The 19,284-nt window shown below is 46.9% G+C and overlaps 1 protein-coding gene across 10 annotated transcripts in view; it reads right to left on the bottom strand.

Moving 5' to 3' along the window:
- Positions 1-19,284, bottom strand: part of Tenm2 (teneurin transmembrane protein 2) — a 1,175,298-nt gene that overhangs the window by 68,496 nt on the left and 1,087,518 nt on the right. For all 10 annotated transcript variants that reach the window (XM_010622224.2, XM_010622227.2, XM_033761618.1 and 7 more), the window contains one exon: positions 16,596-16,742. In XM_010622224.2, the coding sequence (XP_010620526.1) occupies positions 16,596-16,742 (147 nt within the window). The remainder of the gene's footprint in view (positions 1-16,595; positions 16,743-19,284) is intronic.

The raw sequence follows: 19,284 nt of genomic DNA, 5'->3' as shown, positions 1-19,284 counted from the left end.
ACTCTCTGGCTCCTGCCCTAGGATGGTAGGACAGGTGGAATCCCGCTGTTACCCAGGACCTACTGCATTCTTGAGAGTAGAGACGAGAAATCTGCTTCCTAAAAGAAGATACCTACAGGATTCTTTTGTTCATTAAAGCTCAAGAACTCCTGCCTTGAATTACTGAAAATACATTTCAAATATCCACAACAGTAATCTGGCCCTGAGAGAGTAAGGCTGCTTTTCCACACTGTGCGTCCTATGGAATGTTAAAATGGGTTCCTCGAAACACAGAAATGGAGTTGGGGGGTGTGGTCTGTGTTCAAATGCAATTTGGGAGACATCAGTTAAACAAAATAAAACTTGTTTCTTTATGGCGGCGGGACCTCACAGAGCCTTTGGAATGTGAGTTTGTAACACGACTCTTTAACACTGCAATAGACACGGATCATTTCCGACTTGTGGACCCTTTTGGGCCCAGAGCACCTCTGCATTTGTATCCGGTGCCATGTGCCTTGGGAAACACTCCAGGAGAACATGGAGCTAGGCTGTGAGGCTCTGTCCTGGGGAGGACCAGCTAAACCTCCATCTACTCAACAGTAACAAGCAACAGTCTCGATATTGATTGATTTCTCATAAGACGCAGGCCATCAGCTGGCAGACCCAATACAATCCAACCACCACCATTAGCACCTCTGCTCAGAGCTCCTGCCCTCCAGCTCCCTGTGCAAACAAAGCCAGTGCATTTCAGCATGGGGACCCGGTGCTAGGTAACAGCCTCCTGGGGCCATTAGGAGCACGGAAGTAAACCGAGTCTAATGAGAACTAATGGTCAGCGCTCAGGAGAGCTGCCTCGGCGCCAAGCACCAAGTTCAGTATTGTACACACATCCTCTTGCAAATCACTACTGGGATCTCAGGCATTACTAACGCTGTTATTTACAGAAGGGAATGGGAGACTAGGAAAGAGATTACATAATTCATTCAAGACGCGCTGCTTCCGGAGAGAGAGGGGCTGGCTTTGGAACTCAGTATGCGGCACTCCACAGCCAAGTTCTATATGAAGCTGAGTTCCTGCTAAAGCTCCAAGTGCACAAAACACAGGGCCTGTTGTACCCTCTACCGTGACATGCTTGGTACCTGCAGCAAGCTCTTTTGTTCTTTTTTGAAAAATTAATTTCATTGGTACATTTTAGGTATATAATGACATTCCTCATTGGAAATCTGTGACTTTAAATAATCTATCTCGGTTCTTATTTTTTCCCCATTCCCCTGCCCTCCCTTCACCCCCTCTACCCTTCCTTATTTACAAAGACTTTTGTTTCCATATTTTCCTGTTCTCATTTTTTCCTTCCTTCCCACTTCCCCTTCCCCTTTGCACCCTTTCTTCCTGTTTTCCAGTATCTGTTATACCTTTTGATCCTTATTGACACTTTCAGTTTCTCACACCAGAGAAACTATTTGGTATTTACATGCGTGCGAGCGGTTTGTTTCACTTCAGTCAAACAGAGGACCAGCAATCTAAATGCTCATTAGAAGATGCTTTATCGCCAGGAGGACACCGAGATACAGGATGTCTTTGCTGGCCTTCAGCTGCAGCTCCTCACCTCACCCAGGCTGTGTTTCTGACTTGGGTGGGTTGCTTCTCTACCAGCATCCTTTCCTTAGCCATCATCCGGTAATGCTCCAAAAACACTGGGTTGTATGATCTGCGTTTTGCAGATAAAGAAATGGAGGCTCAGAAAGGGAAAGGGGCTTGCCTAAGGGCACAAAGCCAGGCAGAGATGGAGGAGAGACTCACTGTGGTTGTCTACCTCCAAAGATTCCTGACCTCTCCTTGGATTCTTCACAGGAGGCTTCAGGCAGTCACAGCACTAGCAAGGTACCCCGTGAATGTCAAAGGATTACGGGTCTCAAAACACACCTTCGGTTTTAGCTATTTTTCTTGTTCCTTCTTTGTCTTTCTCCTTTCTTCCTCCTCTCCTGGCTTCCTCAGCTGACTCCCCTCACCCCAGAACTCTAGGAATGAGCTCATGTGATCAGAAGCTTCCCGCATCCCCAGACAGCCCCTGACAAACCTTCGGGGCAGACTCACCCTTGTTAGCTCACAGCCTGGCTATTGCTGTCTCCCCTCTTTACTGTTACAAAAACCAGCGGCAACAGAGAGCAGGGGATTCTGACCCTGGCCTCTGATATCCCCAAATGCTCGCCCTCTGCCTGCTGTTTCTGGCCTCTCACAGCCTGGCCTTCTCTCCCCTGCTCTGCTCCTCATCAACCTCCACTTCACAGAGCCCACTGAGAGGTCTGACAGGACTGAGCTGAGCGGATGGCCAGCGCAGCCCAGGCCCGGCAGGGGGTGGCAGCCTGGTGGGGCGCCAGACAGTGACCCGCTGGGTCCCTCAGAAAGAAAAGGGGCTGTCACCACCGACACCTCAGAGCAACAAGCCAGAACCTTTACTTTCCGCCTGAGGGGAGACCCTGTCTGGGGGGTTCGGCAGGAGGACCGGCCCAGAGCAGAGAGCATTAATAGCAGGGCATGATGCTTCTCTTCTTGTGGCATAAAGAAATATCCTCAGATGACTGGCTGGGAGGGAAACCAGACTCAGCTATCACATAAGCTTTCCGCTTGGTGAGGGTGACTGTAAGCGCTAATCCTAAACTGTCAGTCCTGGAGGCACCGCTGCTATGCTCTAGACCTCGAGCCTACCACTCTTCGGACAGGATCTCATCGAATCTTCCCCTCTTCTGTGTGGGACAGGGGCCAGGAGCCAATCTGTATTGCCAATTATGATCACAGGCTCTGGAGGCAGGTGACCGGGGTCCAACATACTGGCTATCTGCCACATACTAATTGCAACACATCGGCTATGTGACCACCGGCTAGATTCTTTACCTCTCCGAGCCTCCGCTTCTTTCTCCGTACAATGGAAATAATAACCACACACAGCTTAACAGTACTATTGCAAAAGATTAAATAAGCCTTACACAAAGGCATTTAGCAAATGGTAACCACCTGTTTCCTGCTACTGTATATAAATAAAGAGACCCGGTCCTAGAGAGGGGAAGTTATTTGACCAAGGTCGGGCAGCTGCTGGTGAGTGCAAAGCTGGAATTCACACACAGCAGGCCCAGCTTCCCTGACTCTTCCACACCTTGCCAAGCCAGCTGCTGTTTAGGAGGGCAAGGACAGGAGCGAGACTTCCTCTTGTTATTTATTTCTTTATTTATTTATTCCCCATTAAGTTTATTGGTAGATTCAAAGCAAACAATACAGTTACATTTATCACTGGCATCTTGCACCTTTACATGAAATGTCTTGGTTCTTATTTTTTCCCCATACCCCTGCCCTCCCTTCATTCCCTTCACCCTTCTTCCTCTTGTTTTAAAGGAGGCTTCTGGGGCTCATACACTGACTTCAACAGCCCACAGGATGAGGTGGGGTTGGTAAGGGGGACAAAGAACACGCTAATGTGGTGTGTCCCCACACAGAAGTAATATATCTGATTTTGGATTTTCTTTGCGTTAGTAAAATGGTATCTCTGGTATTGGATTTTAAAAAAATCCCACAGTGAAATTTATTCATCCCCACAGCATCTGCCGAATAAAAGGCAACTGTTTCCCACCTCAAACACTGCTCATTAAAGCGTGTAGGCATTCAATTCATGCAACAATGGGTTGACCAAGACAGATAAGGACCCTGTGGATAAGGACCTAGACTCTAGAAGGGGAAACAGACAATAAACAAATAAATGCATACTAGACTTGAGAGAGTGATAGTGTTTCAAAGACAGTAAACAAGGCAAGGCAAACACGTAGAGCTTGCTGGAGGACTAGACTTGCTGCTTCAAGATGGGGAGCCGGTGGGGGGGGCGCTTTTAGGAAGAGGTGATGCTTGGGTAGAAACCTGAATGAAAAGGGGACACGAGCCTTGGCAATGTCTGGAGGCAAAGGCCTCTGGGCAGAAGGAACAGCAAATGCAGAAGCCCAGCATGGAAATCTGCTTGTGATGTGCAGGAACAACAAGAAAGCAACTGTGGGAGAGAAGGGAGGAGAAGACACGGAGGAAAGGAGGTCAGAGTGGAAGCAGTGACCCACTTCTGCAGAGCAGTGGACGCCATCCTAGCAATGGGGAGGGCATTCTAGGGAGATGCTACTACCTGGGGATGGGTGAATAGGGGTGTGATCCGGTCTGACCCCTGAAGAGACTCATTACACTGCTCTGCGTAGAAAGACCAGGAGCTGGAGGACCAGTCATCCACCAGCAAAGTTGGTGGCATGATTTGGGAAGAGGTTCTGGAGGCAGAAAGATATTCACAAGCCACTGCTTTAACGATCAGGAACAGAGACTGCAGGAGCCAGGCGAAGGATCACCCAAACACCGTACGGTAACATGCAGATTACGATGGCATGTCAGTGACCAATGACATGGTCACTCCGTCAGACAGTGACTTCAGTGCTGCTTTTGCAAAGGCCAAGACTTTGGGTTATGGGCCCCAGGTGGGCAGGGATTGCCTCCTGTCTGTCCCTGCTGAGCCACATGTTTTATGAGTGAACACAGCAGAAATAAAAACAGGGGCAGCTTGCTTTGGTGACTCTGCTTCTCTTTTCTGCACCTATCTTTTCAATGGATCCCTCTTTCCCTTCTTAGTCCCACACTCACAGTGGCTCTGACCTTCCTGGAAAATGTACTGCACAACTACTCTCAGAAAAAGGGTCTGAAAGAAGACTCAACAAAGCACTGAGAATCAGTAGAACTGGGCGCTAATCTTGGTTCTTCCGTTTGACTTTGGGCATTCTAACTGATAGACCCTCACTTTCTTTTCTGGTTAAATGATATCCACCAAATGTCAGCAACTACTTCAAAGACTTTTTGTAACCCCGCACAAGCAAAGTAGAATATGTCAGTGAGCCCCTGGGCCATGATCTCTGTGAAAATCTCACTCATTTCCAAGCTGGTGAGGGTGAGTAGGAGGAGAACACATTATCTCAAGGAGCAAAAGGTAAATTCCTGATCTGGTAATGCCGGCATTACTTGATATAATCAGCTTGGGGCTGAGGGACAGTGCATATTTCTTGAGTCCCTGAGTCACAGCATACAGGGAGATACTAACCCTCAGAGCTTGCATTTAGAGAAGAGTGAAGGCGCTCTCTGTGAACTCTCTAGGAACATCTAATAAGAGCCCTATGAAAGTGGGATTATTGTTCCCAGTTCACAGATGGGGGAACTGAGGCTCAGAGAAGTGAGGTCTTCGATCACGGAAACCTAGCTAGTGAAAACAAGATCCAGGCCTGCCTGACCCCAAGGCTCACGGGCCCCACAAGTGAAGGGCACAGAATCTCCTGCTGGTCAGGCAAGCTCTGTCCTAATGGGGAACCGAGGGCATGAAGGGCAGGGGCCCAGAGCTAGCTCTCTCCCAGCATGCTCCTTCCACTGCTGCCTTCATTTCAATACTCTTAAAAGACGAAGATGACTCAGGAAGTTGGAGGCCTGAGCTACCCTCTATTGCTGTGCCTCTATGACATGGCCCTCAGGGAGCCTGGGGTTGCTCCCAGGGCCCATGTGCCAGTCATGGTGCCATCACTTGAGGTTACAGAACTGCTTGGCTTGTCTCTCCACATTAGGTGGCCCAGGGCTGCTACGCTTAAAGGAATCACTGCCAGCACTTGAGCTCCCTTCAGAATGACAGGTGGGTGGCTCTCAGTGTCAGCATCATTGGGGGGCATGTTAAAGAGGTCCATTCTTGGGCCCCAGCCAGGCCTGCTGAATCCCAAACTCTGGGAGAAAGGCCCATTGATCCACGCATAATCCCTTCCAGGTGATTCTGACACTCTCTGACATACAAGAACCGCTGTGTGTTTTACTTGTATTAATCTACCTGTGCCTCCCAGCACCCTACAAGGTAAGAACTAGCCTTAGCCCCACTTCACAGAGGACCACAGAGAAGCGCAGGGAGATGGAATGACTTCCCCTCACACTGTAAGTGGAGGAGCTGGGACAGGGCTCCCTGGCTCTTTATCATTTCACCAATGTGCCCTTTCCTTCCACTGTGCAAGGATGCCCAGGAACAGTGGAGGAAACAAACGCAAAGGACACACTTTCTTCTCTCCTGATACTGTGCTGTCTGCCCGGCCTGGTACACACAAACCACGGTCTGTTTCAGCCCTGCTTCCACAACCTTCTCCTCCTCCTGCATTCTGCAGAAAGACAACACTACGGCGGTGCCAGAGGTCCCTACCAGGCACTGCTGTGTCTCGCCTCCTGCCTTTGCATTTGCTGTTCATTCCATATTGAATTCCTCAATATGCTTTACCTACTTTAGAAGTCATCTCTTCTGCGTGGCCATAGCCCCTGGCCCTTCCTGTGCCACAGTTAAGTGGACACAACCCTGTGCCCAGCAGCCTGTGGCTTCTTTGCAGGCAGAGTCTGAGTCTCACTCAGTCGTGTGCCCTGACGCAGGGGACAAGCTTGGCCATGTCTGTTGAATGTGTAACAAACTTGGGGGCACTCGGTGGCTAAGCTGGGGGAAGCTGTCTGCTACCATCAGCAATGATTGTGGTCTGTCTGAGCGGGGCTGTGAGAAGGGTGAGGTGAGTGAGGGCCTGGGGGCACAAAACTGAAGAGGCTGCTCACTCTCAGGTGTGCTGGATACCTTATTCTGCCTTGTACGAGACCGACTGGCTCAAGCCAGTCGTGGCAGACACCCACTCTCCAGAAGACCACTGGGTCCTTTTGGTAGCAGAGCAGCATGGAAAAAAAACTACATAACCTTTTAAGCCAGGAAACCAGGCTTCAGGTCCAGGTCAGCCCTGCCTGTGATATGGCTTGAGGAAAGTATTTTGCCTCTTGGGTTTTATAGCTGCTGGGAACTTTATATTTGAGCCTTCTTGCATGTGATGTTTCCAAACACCCATAAGTACATAGTTCCTACCAATAAAGAGGTGGTGTCCCACAGAATTTCAGGAAACTGGAGTGGGAGGGGGTGCAAATTAATGATGATACACCCTGTGACAGGTAAAGGGAGAGAATTTCCTGGGGAAAGTTTGGTCTTTGCTGTGAGTGGGGAGAAAGAGAAGCATTAAGTAGAGAGGGTTAGGGGCACCCTGTCATTTTTCTTTGGGTTCACATTTGGCCACACAGCCCTGGCCCTTCTCCAATCCCCCAGAGCTCTTGGCTGAGGAGATGGAAAACCAAAGAAAAGAGCACAGGCCTTGGGCAGCTGCTCTTGCTGCGCTGCAGAGAATGCCTCGCTATTTAAAGTCCAACTGCTCTACTTTCCCCTGCTCGCCCCTGGCATTCCAACACAGAAGCACTTTGTGGCAAAAATTGCATTCCAACTCCAGAACTAGGGGGAAAAAAGCTAACGCCAATAGAATTTTTCAGCATGCTGCAGGCTTTGCATTGCCGAGGAGCTGAGCGTGTCAAACAGTCCTGGTCTGCTCAGTTCTAGTCTTGGGTACAGCACTCAGGTGCGGTATGGGCTCAGGGCAGGGCCGTGAAGCTGGGTTCTGTCTCCTGGCATGGCTATGTCTTGGCTCCCCTCTCTGGCTCTCTGTTTCCAAGCAAAGGATGGGTTCTTGTGAGAACTGTCATGGTTTATTTGGATGACGTGGACAAAGTCAGTGCAGGCCCCACCCTTGCTAAGGGTACAGCGCCTCCTCAGGCTTTGGACATCATGTCCTTTGATATCAGACCAAAGGACACTCCCTGTTTTGGGGCCATGTGGGTTTCTCACAGAGATGTGTTCCTGGGCAATGTTAACCTCTACAGTGAATTCTTCATCCTTGGCATTACTGACATTCTGGGCCTGACTGTTTGTTGTGGGCAGCTTTCCTACACAAGTAGGATATTTAGCCGCCGTCACAGATATCAGTAACATATCTCCCCTATGACTTATGCAATACTTCTAGCCAGGTGTGTCTTGGAGAGCACAGTTGCCCGGGTAGAGAACTACTTATCTGGAGCTGTACTGTGGGAGCCACAGAGCTAATAATAATGGTAGCACAACCTCAAGCTTCTACTCAAATGCTGCTCACAGAAAGCAGGAGGGGATCTGCTCTGATCTATGCAGAGACTCTGGCCAAGGCCAAAATATACGAAGCCAACATACTGATATAAATGTTACCCCTTGGCCAACAGTTAAAACTGTGTTAATCCTTTAATCCTCTAAAATAAAGCTATAATGATTTCCATGATTAACATTTTTTTAGATTATGTATCTTAATCACAATTTTATGATGGCCATTGGGCGTGTCATCTAATCAGGGAAAAAACATAATTCCTTAAGAGACACTTAATAACCACTGAAACTATTAAAGGCTTGATTACAAAAGACTGATGGTACAGTGTGGGGTAAACTGGTGAACTTTGAATAGCTTCTTTAAAAAAAAAAAAACAGCCGGGTGTGGTGGCGCATGCCTGTAATCCCAGCACTAGGGAGGCTGAGGCAGGAGGATCACTGTGAGTTCGAGACCAGCCTGGGCTACATAGTGAGTTACAGGTCAGTCTCAACTACATAGTGAGATCCTGTCTCAGAAAAAAAAAAAAAAATCCAAAAAAACCTAAAAAAACAAAACAACAAAACCCCCCCCGCAAATTCAGTAGTGAAATAAATTTATTTAAAAAGGTTTCCAATGGGAAAGTTGTATCTTTGAGGTGATTTTTTTCCTTCCTAAGGTCCCTCTACAACAGCACAAATTCTGTACTTTGAATTTTTGAGTTTTGTTAAGAGTTTTCGAAGAAACGTGGCAATGGCTTCTACAGAGAAATGCCATATGTCCTATTGGCCTGCTGCGGGGGGCTACTTGGAGTCTTACTTTCTTGAGTCTCTATATCCTCATCTGTAAGATGGAAATACAGTCAACCCTCCCTCTCCTCAAGTTCTACATTTGTGGATTCAACTACTCATGGATCAAAAATATCTGGAAAGAAATGTCTGCACTTAACATGCGCAGATGTTTTTCTTGTCATTATTCCTTAAACAATACAGTATAATACTCTTTACACAGCATGTCCATTATATTAGGTATCGTCAGGAATCCAGATGATTTAAGGTAAATGGGAGGATATGTGGAGGTTTTCTGAAGACATAATGCTATTTTACCCAAAGAATTTGAGCATCCCTAGATTTTTGCATCTTAGGGGGTCCTAAAACCAATCCTACTTGAATACTGATAGCTGTAACACAGGAATTAGGCTCTGAGAGTTTAAATAATGATGTGAAGAAAGAGACAATGTATTAACTTAGGAGTGCGACATTTATGTTAGAGAAACATGAAAGGGAAAGGGAGAAAGGGGTGCTGTATAGGGTCCTGGGGAAGGGGATCCATGCTGAGAAGTGAATGGTGAAAAGAAGCCAGTCCTACACAGTGCCTCGGCCCTGGACCATGAGACCCCAGGGTGGGCTAAGCACAGCATGTGTGCGGCTCAACAGACTGGCAGAGTGGGGGAAGCAGAGTGCCTGGGGAGAGGCAGAGGACAGCTTAGAGAGAAGGCAGGAGACACAGGGTGGGTCCATGAAGCCAAGGTAAACAAACACCTGATATTAATTCTAACTGCATGAGAAGGCTTTGAGGACAACACAGATCTGATTTACCATTTATGTATTTGGCTTTTTGGGGACAGCGTCTCACCACATAGTTCCGGTTGGCCTTGGTCTTGCTGTCCCTGACTCAGACTCATGAGTGCTAGGATCATAGGTCTCATGGCCACACCCAACTCTGATTTATACTGTCTCTCTGGCCACTGGGTGGAGGGACAGGTAGCAGGTGGCCACAGCAGCAGAGCCACGTACTGGGAGGTTGTTCCCACACTGCAGATACAGAGAAAGCTCAGAGCAGGGCTTGACGCATGCAAACTCTCAAAACTCTTACAGATTATGATTCTTCCATGCAATGAAGAATGGGTTGTATCTGTAAAAAAGCTTAGACTAAAAGAAAACTGAACCCCTACCTTCAGTTTCCTAAACAGATGATTTTAGACGAAGAGGCCCATGTGGTCAAAGCTTACTTTAATTGAAAGATGCAGAATAATCTCAGACCGTGTTGCCACGTACTCCTCTAGAAACATCAGCTGGGGCTAGTTCGGCTCCCTCCAAAACAGGAGAGACCCAGATCAACTGGCAGTGGCCTGAAGACCAAGTTTTCGTATGCTTTAGATACACTGATTTCCTCTCTGAGAATAAACTGGGGACTCTGTTTACGGCTCCAACTACATTTGCTACAAGGTCTTTGGATGGCAAGGGGAATCCTCATCCAACCCAATTAATAGAGCAACGTGGCACTCTTAAGCTGTCTTCCACCCAACCAATCCATCAATATGATTTGCACACATTAATCAAGGCATTTGCAATGGGTTCACCAAGCACCATCTCCTTCTGGAGGAAGAAACTGGATTCGGGACTTGAGAATGATAATCTTCCAGAGCCTCTGAGTCCCCAGCTTGGCTCTGTTAAACACATAGACAAGGTGAGTTATTAATTAACATGTGAGATAAACGCCAGAATAGAATCCTTGAATCATGTCAAACCAATTTGGATGGTGAGGGGATGGGAAAGGAGGGGGAGAAGGCAATGGGCAAGGGGTGGGATTCATGTGTTCCAAGTGCTCTGGACACACTCCAGTGTTATTTCTCCTCATTTAGACCTGGATGGAGTGCCTTGGATAGCATGCCCAGAGCTCAGGCCAACATCCACAGCTCTTAACCCAAGGCAGACTCCTTTGGAGCAAAACAAGGAACTGAGCCTCACAGATGGAGGTGGGGGTGGGTTGGAATACCATTCTGAAGGGAAGCTGGAGAGGAGGCCTTAACTTAGGGAGGGAAAGGAAGACTCTTTGGTGGGCTCAAAAGCCCCCGCCAGGGTTTACTCAGATTCGAGGTGACTTTGCCTGGGGCAGCCTGAAAACCCCAGGCCTCACACTGTTATGGGTTTTCTCTCCCATTCTATAAATGTCACGTCCTATGACAGTCGCTTGTCTTTGCTCCTGCGGAACTCAAGGGCTCCGTCTCTGCCACTCCTCACACACTAGATCGTAAAGGCAGCAACAGCATTATGTTCATAGAGGCCCGCTTTCCCGATGGACAGTGAGCTCTGTGCAGATCCCTCTCATGTCTGGGTTAGTATTTTCAAAGGCCGTGTGTGAGTGTCTGGCATTGGGCAGAACCTCACAAATGTTTGTTAGATTATGAATGAGTGAACCAACGGAGGGAGGGGTGGGTGGGCATGTGGAGGGCTGCACAGACACGCTCACTCGATAAAGTCAGGGAGTTAAAGGCCTTTAAAATCTGGACAGAAACATCACCCACTTCTTTAGCTAGCTGTGTAGAACGCTTTTAAAACATGCTGAAGTTATTCACTTAGGAACTACTCATGAAAACTGTGTATTTTCCCCAATTTCTTGTTTCTTCCTGAAATAAAATATTTCTCTCCTCACTTCATTCCTCTTGTGTCCTGGGAGTTCAAGCGGTAGTGTGGGGGTGTAGATGCTGTGACACTGGGGCGGTCAGTCCATCCAGGAGAAACCGAAAGTTAAAGAAGCGCCCCCCCCAAATGTGGAGTGCAGAGCATTGGCATCAGATCATCTGGGGTGCTTGGTAAAAATATAGATTCCTGGATCCCACATCTGACTTAAATTAGACTTTCAAGAGGTAGGAGCCTAGACGTTTGACTTTTCAGCACTCCATGGGGTTACACAGCGCTAAAGCTTGAAAAGCACAAAGTTAGAATCTTTTGGGTTTCTATACACTGGAAAAATCATCTCTATGTATTTAGTCTCCATTCTAGAAAATAACATTAATATGAACAAGATTAATTCTAGCAGCAGCCCATTCGTGAGCCACATCCTATGAGCCTGGCAGCTTGTAAAATACACACGGGAACATTTGCTCACTGAAGCTTGTCAGCACCTGATGGGGTTGGTGCGGTCATGCCTATTTCAAAGACCGGCAAACAGAGACCTTGAAAAATAAAATGACTCCAATGCCAGTGGTCAGCATCAGTATCTTGTTCTAGCTTCACCAATACAGAAACCAGGAAACAAAGGGGAAGGAGCTGAGTGCCTGTCAGTGCTGGGCAGAAGCACAGCAGAGGGGGAGGCAGACACCACCCTCACTGTAGGGAGGAAGCAGTGATGAGAGACAACAAGTCCAGCCCTCGGAGGGGCTCCCTCCCAATCCCTGCCACCTCGAGGCTGACAGGTGACAGAGGAGCCGGCCCTGGTCAGCACTTGTCACCCCGTGCAGGGGATGAACAAGGTAGCTGCATGGATCGCACAGGGCCTCCAGACTCCTACGCTGGCTTGAAATGGTGGGAAGTGGGCTTTGTGCAGGGAGTCAGCTGGGGCTCCTGCCTCTAAAGTCTGGGTAATAAAAGGGTGCAGGAAGGATCGGGAACTGTCTCTGCGGGCCACACGGTCCAACAGCGCCTCCTCACCTTGTGGTTCCCACTTTTAGAGGAAATCTGCACCCTCTCTCTTACCCCTGGCTGTGATGAACTAAACCTCGCACCTCTGCCTCGGTGGTGATAATTAAATATTATCTGCCTGTCACTTGGCGCACATGTTGTGTGTATTCTCTGACTTTAATGAGCTGGTATTTGTCTTCTGTAAGCAAAAATATTTCTTTGAGTCTCTTCTTTTTCAAATTGGGGTGAGTGGTTCAAGTGAGGATCTCTCACTATGAAAAAGACAGTCCCTGGCTGGCACGTCTCTCTAAAACTATTTCTGCTTTGTTGGGATGGTAGGGGAAGCTTGCTCTTCTGACGGTGCCACTGCTTCCTGAGGTGACAAAAGGTCACATGGCTGGGAGGATGGGAGCAAGAAGGCAAGGGGTTGACATAAATCGTTTTGATTGGCAAATTCCAGGGCAGCCTTTTCCAACAGGGTTTATCTAAACATCCATCACAGAATGCAGAAAATATTTGAGTGTCAATTTTCTTAGTTCTTTCAAGAAGGTACTTTATTCGGTACCATTCTAGATGCACAGGAGAGAAATTAATTCATCCCAATATAATGGATACCCTAGGACAATGGTTTACAAAGAAGTTCTGCATCCTGGAAATTCAGGAGAAATTCAAATTCTTGTACTCTACCCCAGACTTTAGAATTCAGATACTCAGGGTAAAACTCAGCAGTTTGTGTTTGATTAAGTGCCCCAAATGATTCTGTTGCAAGCTCAACTCTCAGAATTACCAGTGACTAGAAGTGCCAGGGCTTACATTGCTCACGGAGGGGAACCCAGGTTGAAAAGGTTGGTAAGGGCTCCAGATATCTCCATCTATATTTGTATCTGTATCTATCTCAGTTTAAAGTGAAAAAAAAATTGTATCACTTTAAACTGAGATTAAAAAAAAAACAAAACTAGAATGTTCCTAGACGGAAAAGTGATTTGCCTTTTCCAGTCCACTTTGGAAGAGCGCTCTATTATTCTCCCCATTCATGAGATTTATAACAAATGCATTTATTGCAGCTGCTCCCTGAGCCTGCATTCTTGTTCTGCCTGGTTGCCTCCCTAACCCAACGCCAGGTTTCTCAACCCACACAGATTTCCCTGAGAACTTCCAAAGCAGAACAGAGCCAGGGGCAAACTCTTGTCCCTACCCCAAACCAACAAAAATAGTGATATAATTAGTGTGCTGCAGGTCTGGATTTGTAGTTGATGAGAAGTGACTTCAATATTTATAAATAAGCAGCAAAGTGCTTAGCACACCTCCCAGGGAAGTAATTAACCATGAAAAGGATCCCTTGTACCAAGGAATCTCCTCCAAAAAAAAGAACTCAGTTAATTGTGACTTGCTCATTCCAGGTGAGAGAGGACCCTGTCTACCTCTCTCACCTGACATAAGCAACTCTGAATTAACTGGGAGTTTCTTTTTATAAACACCGTTTGTAGGCTTTTTTCTTGGTGGTTAATTACTTCCTTGGGAGGTTCTCTTTAATAGTTCCCATAACAAGGCCATTATTGTCTTTAGCATAATCGCTGCTTCATTTGCTTTTGTAGGAGGGACCCTGAATTGTGTCTGAGGACCTGGTGCTTTTTCTAGCTCCATCACTTCAAGAATTTGATTTGTGCCTGGTGGGCACCAGGATCAGGTGTAGAGCTGGCCTGGAGGAAGGTGGACTGCACAGTACATGTTGGGAGATCGAGTTCCCAAAACGTCCTCTTTCCCTTACGTGCTGCATTCCAGCAGTTTGCTAGCTTTCAGCGGCTGACACCCGGAACAGGGAAGGAAGCCAGAAAGGCAGCCCCTTTCTGGAAGAAAAAGCTGATTTGTGTGCAGCCGCTGTGCTCAGTGAAATCACCAGGGAAGCAGAAACAGAAACAGTGAACCTTCCCAGCAAAAGTCACTGGATTGACTCTCAGAAAAAAACTGCTGTATGTAGTTATGCCTCACCTTGTTAAAAAAACGAATTCAAGTGGCTTCTATTTTGACTGTGTTTCAGGCAAGAGAAAAAGAATGAACAGGGGCTCTCTGAGCTCCAGTGGGTCTAGAAACTTTTTCCACTGCATACTTCTATCGGGGTAAGTACGTCTGTTTATTCACAAACTATGTACGTACGAAGGCAACTACAGATTATGGCAGTGGAAAAATGTCCATTAAAAGGATTTAGAAAGATAAAAACAGCATGTCTAATACTCTTATCTGTCACCAGATAGAGTGAGGACACGCCACTTGGGAACTGGACACTGGCCCCCTGGGGTTGCGTAGCCAGGGGCTGAGTCACTGAGACTCTCAAGAGTGCAGCGACAGTCACATAGTGGGACCACACACCTTTCTGTTAAATCAAATACTTGGACTCATGGATCTTTTGGCACCAGAAACAACTTCAGCTCTGAATGAATTCTGACCTGTGAGTCCTTTTGGTGAGGGTGGCTCACACACCCATGCTTATGTGTGGTGGGGGGCACTACACAGAGTTCTCAGATTGGGTGGCTCTGTGCTAATGTAACCCCATTTAGCCTAGAATCTTAATTCTTTTATGCCCACAGTTCCGTTTTTTGGAACGTCCATAACCACAGAACATAAACATTATTTTCTTTAAATTCCGGTTCCGTGAAATTTTCTAGGTAACACAGGCGAATTTCATGCAAAAAAAAAAAAAATCACAATCTTTGGCATGAATGAGTTAATGCTCCATCAGGAAGTAACATGGAGAAACTCGGCTCTGAGGTTTGGAAGAGGGGTCGGTGAACTTCTGCAAGTGCCAGTATTTTCTGTTGCTATCATTCAACTCTGTCATTGAGGGTAAAGCAGCTAGAGACAGCACATACAGAAATGGGCATCGCTACATTCTAATAAAGGAAGGTGAAGTTTAAAGGGGATGACTCTTCCAATATGCAATACGAATAAATGCGAGAGACCTACTATACAGTAAAGTCAATAGTCTCTACAGCTAACAGCACTATATCAAATTTTCTAAGAGGGTAGATATTACATGCTATGAAAACCAACCACCTAATCCTCTAATAATAATAGTAATAAAGGGGGTGGGAGGGGGCTCTGGGAGGTGACAGACAGATTCATAGCCTTGAGGGTGGGGAGAGGTTCATGAGTGCATACTTATTTCCAAACTCATCAGGATGTGCACATCTGACACATGTAGCTATTTACGTGTCAATCATACCTCAATAAAGAGGTTAGAGGTGTAAAAACTATAATTGTACATAAGATCCTACTGGTAAAACTGACAATGTGAAATAGGAAGAAAAGGGCTAAACGTGTAGGGGAAGTGTGAAGGGTAGGAAAAAGGAAATAAGGGAAAAGAAAAAAATTTGAGAAAATGGAAATAAAGTGTTTGTAAATAGGGAAGGGAGGAGCAGGTAAAGGGAGGGCAAGGGTATGTGGAAAAATGAGAACCAAGACCTGTCATGTAAAGGTACAAGATCCCAATGATGAATGTAACTGTACTGTACACCTAAAATGTACCAATAAACTCAATGAGGGAAAAAAAGAGGTTAGAAACAACTTTCTTCTCTGGTATTTGAATTAGACACTGGCATTTGAATACCACATAATTTTTTCCACGCCACAAAATATTATGCTCCTATAGACTTTCCCCTCCAACCATTAAAAATGTTAGAGCCACTTTTAGCTGAGTGGAATTTGGCCCACGGGCTGCAGTTTGCTGACCACAGATTAGAGCATGCAGTTTGCAGCCAGAGCTGAGTTTGGGTCCCAATTTTCTCCTAGGGTTATATTAGCTTTTATTCAACTGCTTTCCAGGCCTCTGTTGCCTTATCTGTAATGTGACACCTTAAAGGGCTGTAAGACGAAGGAGTGCATGGCTTAAGATGCGGTGAGGACCACTGTCACCGACTGAAACCACCAGCCCCGAAAGATCTGGCAAGGCCGGACACCTCAAAAGCAGCGCCAGCACCCAGCTACTTTTCTGCAGTGAGGGGTACTTGAAAACCCAAAGCCAGCATTAAACCCTGGTGCCTAAAGCCCATGTCTCCACTGGCCCAAGGACATTGATTCTCTGCCGCATTTGCTTCAGAGGAAATGTTACAATGACATTTGACAATGGTATAGGGGAGATCTTTCAGGAGAGAGATGACTCATGATGAAGGCACATACAACATTCTGTTCTTGAGGGGCTGGGAATTAGAAGACGCTTGCTCACCTCCCTCATTATCCTTGTTATCAGCACAGGAGGTTTCCATGGCAACGTTGCATCCGGGCCCTCTCCAGCCGGTCTGGCAGACACACTGCCAGCTGTTCTGACCCAGTGTGCATCTCCCGTTACCGTTGCACAAATCAGGGCAGCCATCTGGTTGGAGAAATGGAGAGAATAAGAAGGAGGGACATGAGGCCGCGCTGGGGAAGCAGGAGAGCCATGCAAAGGGGGAGCAAGCCTGCAGGGCAGCCACTGGGCCAGCCTCACAGTGGGGCCCGTACCTGCCATCCACAGGGGTTGGGGGAAGCAGGCCACACATGCAGTTGCAAGACGGAGTGGGGTCACAGATGCAGGGCATTCCCAAGGACAGCTGACCTGGGTGCAGGGGTGAGAACAGTCTTCCCAAAGAGGGGAGTTCGATGCACTTCCCAGACAACTGCACCAGTGCCGAGCTGACAAGCAGGCTTGCTGTGATTTCTAGCCTAGCTCAGGGTGGGTGATCCCTCAAGGAAACCTGCCTTCCTTTGCTTGCTACTTTCCTTCCTCTCATCTTTTTTTCTTGTCTCTTGCTTCTTTCTTTTCCTTCTTTCTTCCTTCCCTCCCTTCCCTCTTTCTTTCTCTTTCTGTTGCCTTCTGCAGAAGAGAGAAACCTCCCTACAAGCCCAGGATAGAGGCAAAATGCCATTCATCTCTCAGAATCTAAAAAATACGTTTATATATGATTTTCTCAAGCTTCTTGTGATCAAGAACTGGATGGCTCTGCTGGGCTATTTTCATATTCTTGTAATATTTAGTTTTAAGGGAAACTTAACACTTAAAAATGTTGGCTGCTTTTCAGTCAACCTATTTATGGCAGACTTAAAAATACTGCAGAATACGAAGGCTGTCGAAGGAATAGGCGCTGGGTGCCATGAAATGGGAAAAGATGGAGGAATTTATCTAAATCAATCAGCCTATCTATCTATCTGCATGCAAATGGAGGAAGGATGGTGGGGTATTAGGTAATCTTATTTTGTGACTTTCTTTTTTTGTGTGCGTGTGCATGAAATCAGCAACCTATTGAATTCCCTAATTGCTCCAGCACCCAAAGCAACTGCAGTGACTTCTCTCCTGGCCTGAGCTTGGACAGTGGGGGCCCTGGGTGGGCGGGGGTGCACTTGCTAAAGAATCAGGGGAATCATGGCCTTCAGAGTCTCTGTTCCCTTTATAAGATGGAGAGAGAATCCCAGAGGTGGTGGGATGTGGCCACACTCACAAAACCTACTTGTTCATAAGAATTCCTAGATAGATTTCCAGTTTTCTTAACAGCTTCATTGAGGCAAAATCTACACACCACAAATTCACCTGTTTTGTGTTCAGTGCAATGACATCTAGAAAATTTACAGAGTTGTGCAAGCTAGATGTTTTGAACTTCATTTAAATAAACCCCAATTAATTTGCCCCAGAAAGTACTGTAACTACTCTATTTATCTTGAATCCTGCCTCTACCTCTTCCACTGTTTCCACTTCCTTCTTTCTTTATTTTTCCAAATCTGTTTCAAAAACACACAGAAGGCAGGCGGGGTTTGGCCATGGCAGAGGAATGAGGAGCTTGGATGGAGGCAACTGACTGGAGGGCTTGTTGGCTTGGATCTTGTGAAGTGAAAGTGTGCGTCTCCCACACTTCCTTCTTGAGCACTCCAAAGACCTTTGCCTAGCACCCTCTTGCTCTTCTCTCAGGTACTACTCATGAGAAGGCTAAGAAAGCTAATTCGGGCAGGGGGCAGTGGCGGGACTGTAAAAGGCTGCTGATAAGGAGGAAGGTCTTGAGGGTCTATGATTGAGTTTTATTCCTCAGTGCTTGTTCCCTCCCATCCCTTGCAAAATGTGGTCTGGGTTAGGATCTGAGAGGAGGTGAACAACAGGGAAGCCTGGGGTGGGGGCAATCTGTAAGGAAGCTGGACTGTCGGAAGAGGGCAAACAAGAACCCATTTAGCACAGAACCCATTTCTGTGGCTGCCCAACATGGCACGAACTCCAGCGTACAAACGAAGCACCCATGTTTGCACACACACTTTGAGAAACACGTTCTTGGTCTTCCACACCTATCCTCACAGAGCCCAGCTTCACATTCCCAGACCTTTCCATCCAGTGGGGCGACCAAGGCCTTGCCTGGAAAAATCAGTGACATTTTGTCTGGTCCTACTGTGACAGAGTGCTCCAAGGGAAGCCTGCTCCAGCTTCGGAGAAACACCACCACCATTTCCGCAGGAGCAAAATGGAACTGGGGAGGAAGAGCCCGAGGGACATTTCACAGCTCTCAGGGAAAAGAGATCGTCTCCAATCTCCTGCCACCTCCAGCTTTACAATCTCTTCCAAGTGAGTTTTGGGGAAATGGATCACAGAGAATGCACCAAATGACAGACCTACTAACATTTTGCTCAGCGTGGTCTCTATTATATGTGCTTTGTTATTTAGCTACTTTGAGGTCTCATGTCTGACTAAAATCATGCCCAGAGTCTCAACAGAAGCCTCATTAAATAGTAAACCCACGTCCACTACCTAAAATTTAAATTTGCAAAGAGCACCAGCAGGTCAGTCAGGGATATGCACACAAAATATGTATGTTCCTAGATTGAATGAGGCATTTCCCTCCCTTCTCTTTCTCTTGTTTTTTTTTTCCACCTGACCAACTGAAGTGAGATAAACAGACCAC

This window comes from Fukomys damarensis, unplaced genomic scaffold (assembly GCF_012274545.1).
Source record: "Fukomys damarensis isolate Sample0158 unplaced genomic scaffold, DMR_v1.0_HiC HiC_scaffold_9, whole genome shotgun sequence".
Classification (NCBI taxonomy): Eukaryota; Metazoa; Chordata; class Mammalia; order Rodentia; family Bathyergidae; genus Fukomys; species Fukomys damarensis.
Note: the sequence above shows the minus strand (reverse complement) of the source record. Positions and strands in the feature narration are given on the sequence as shown.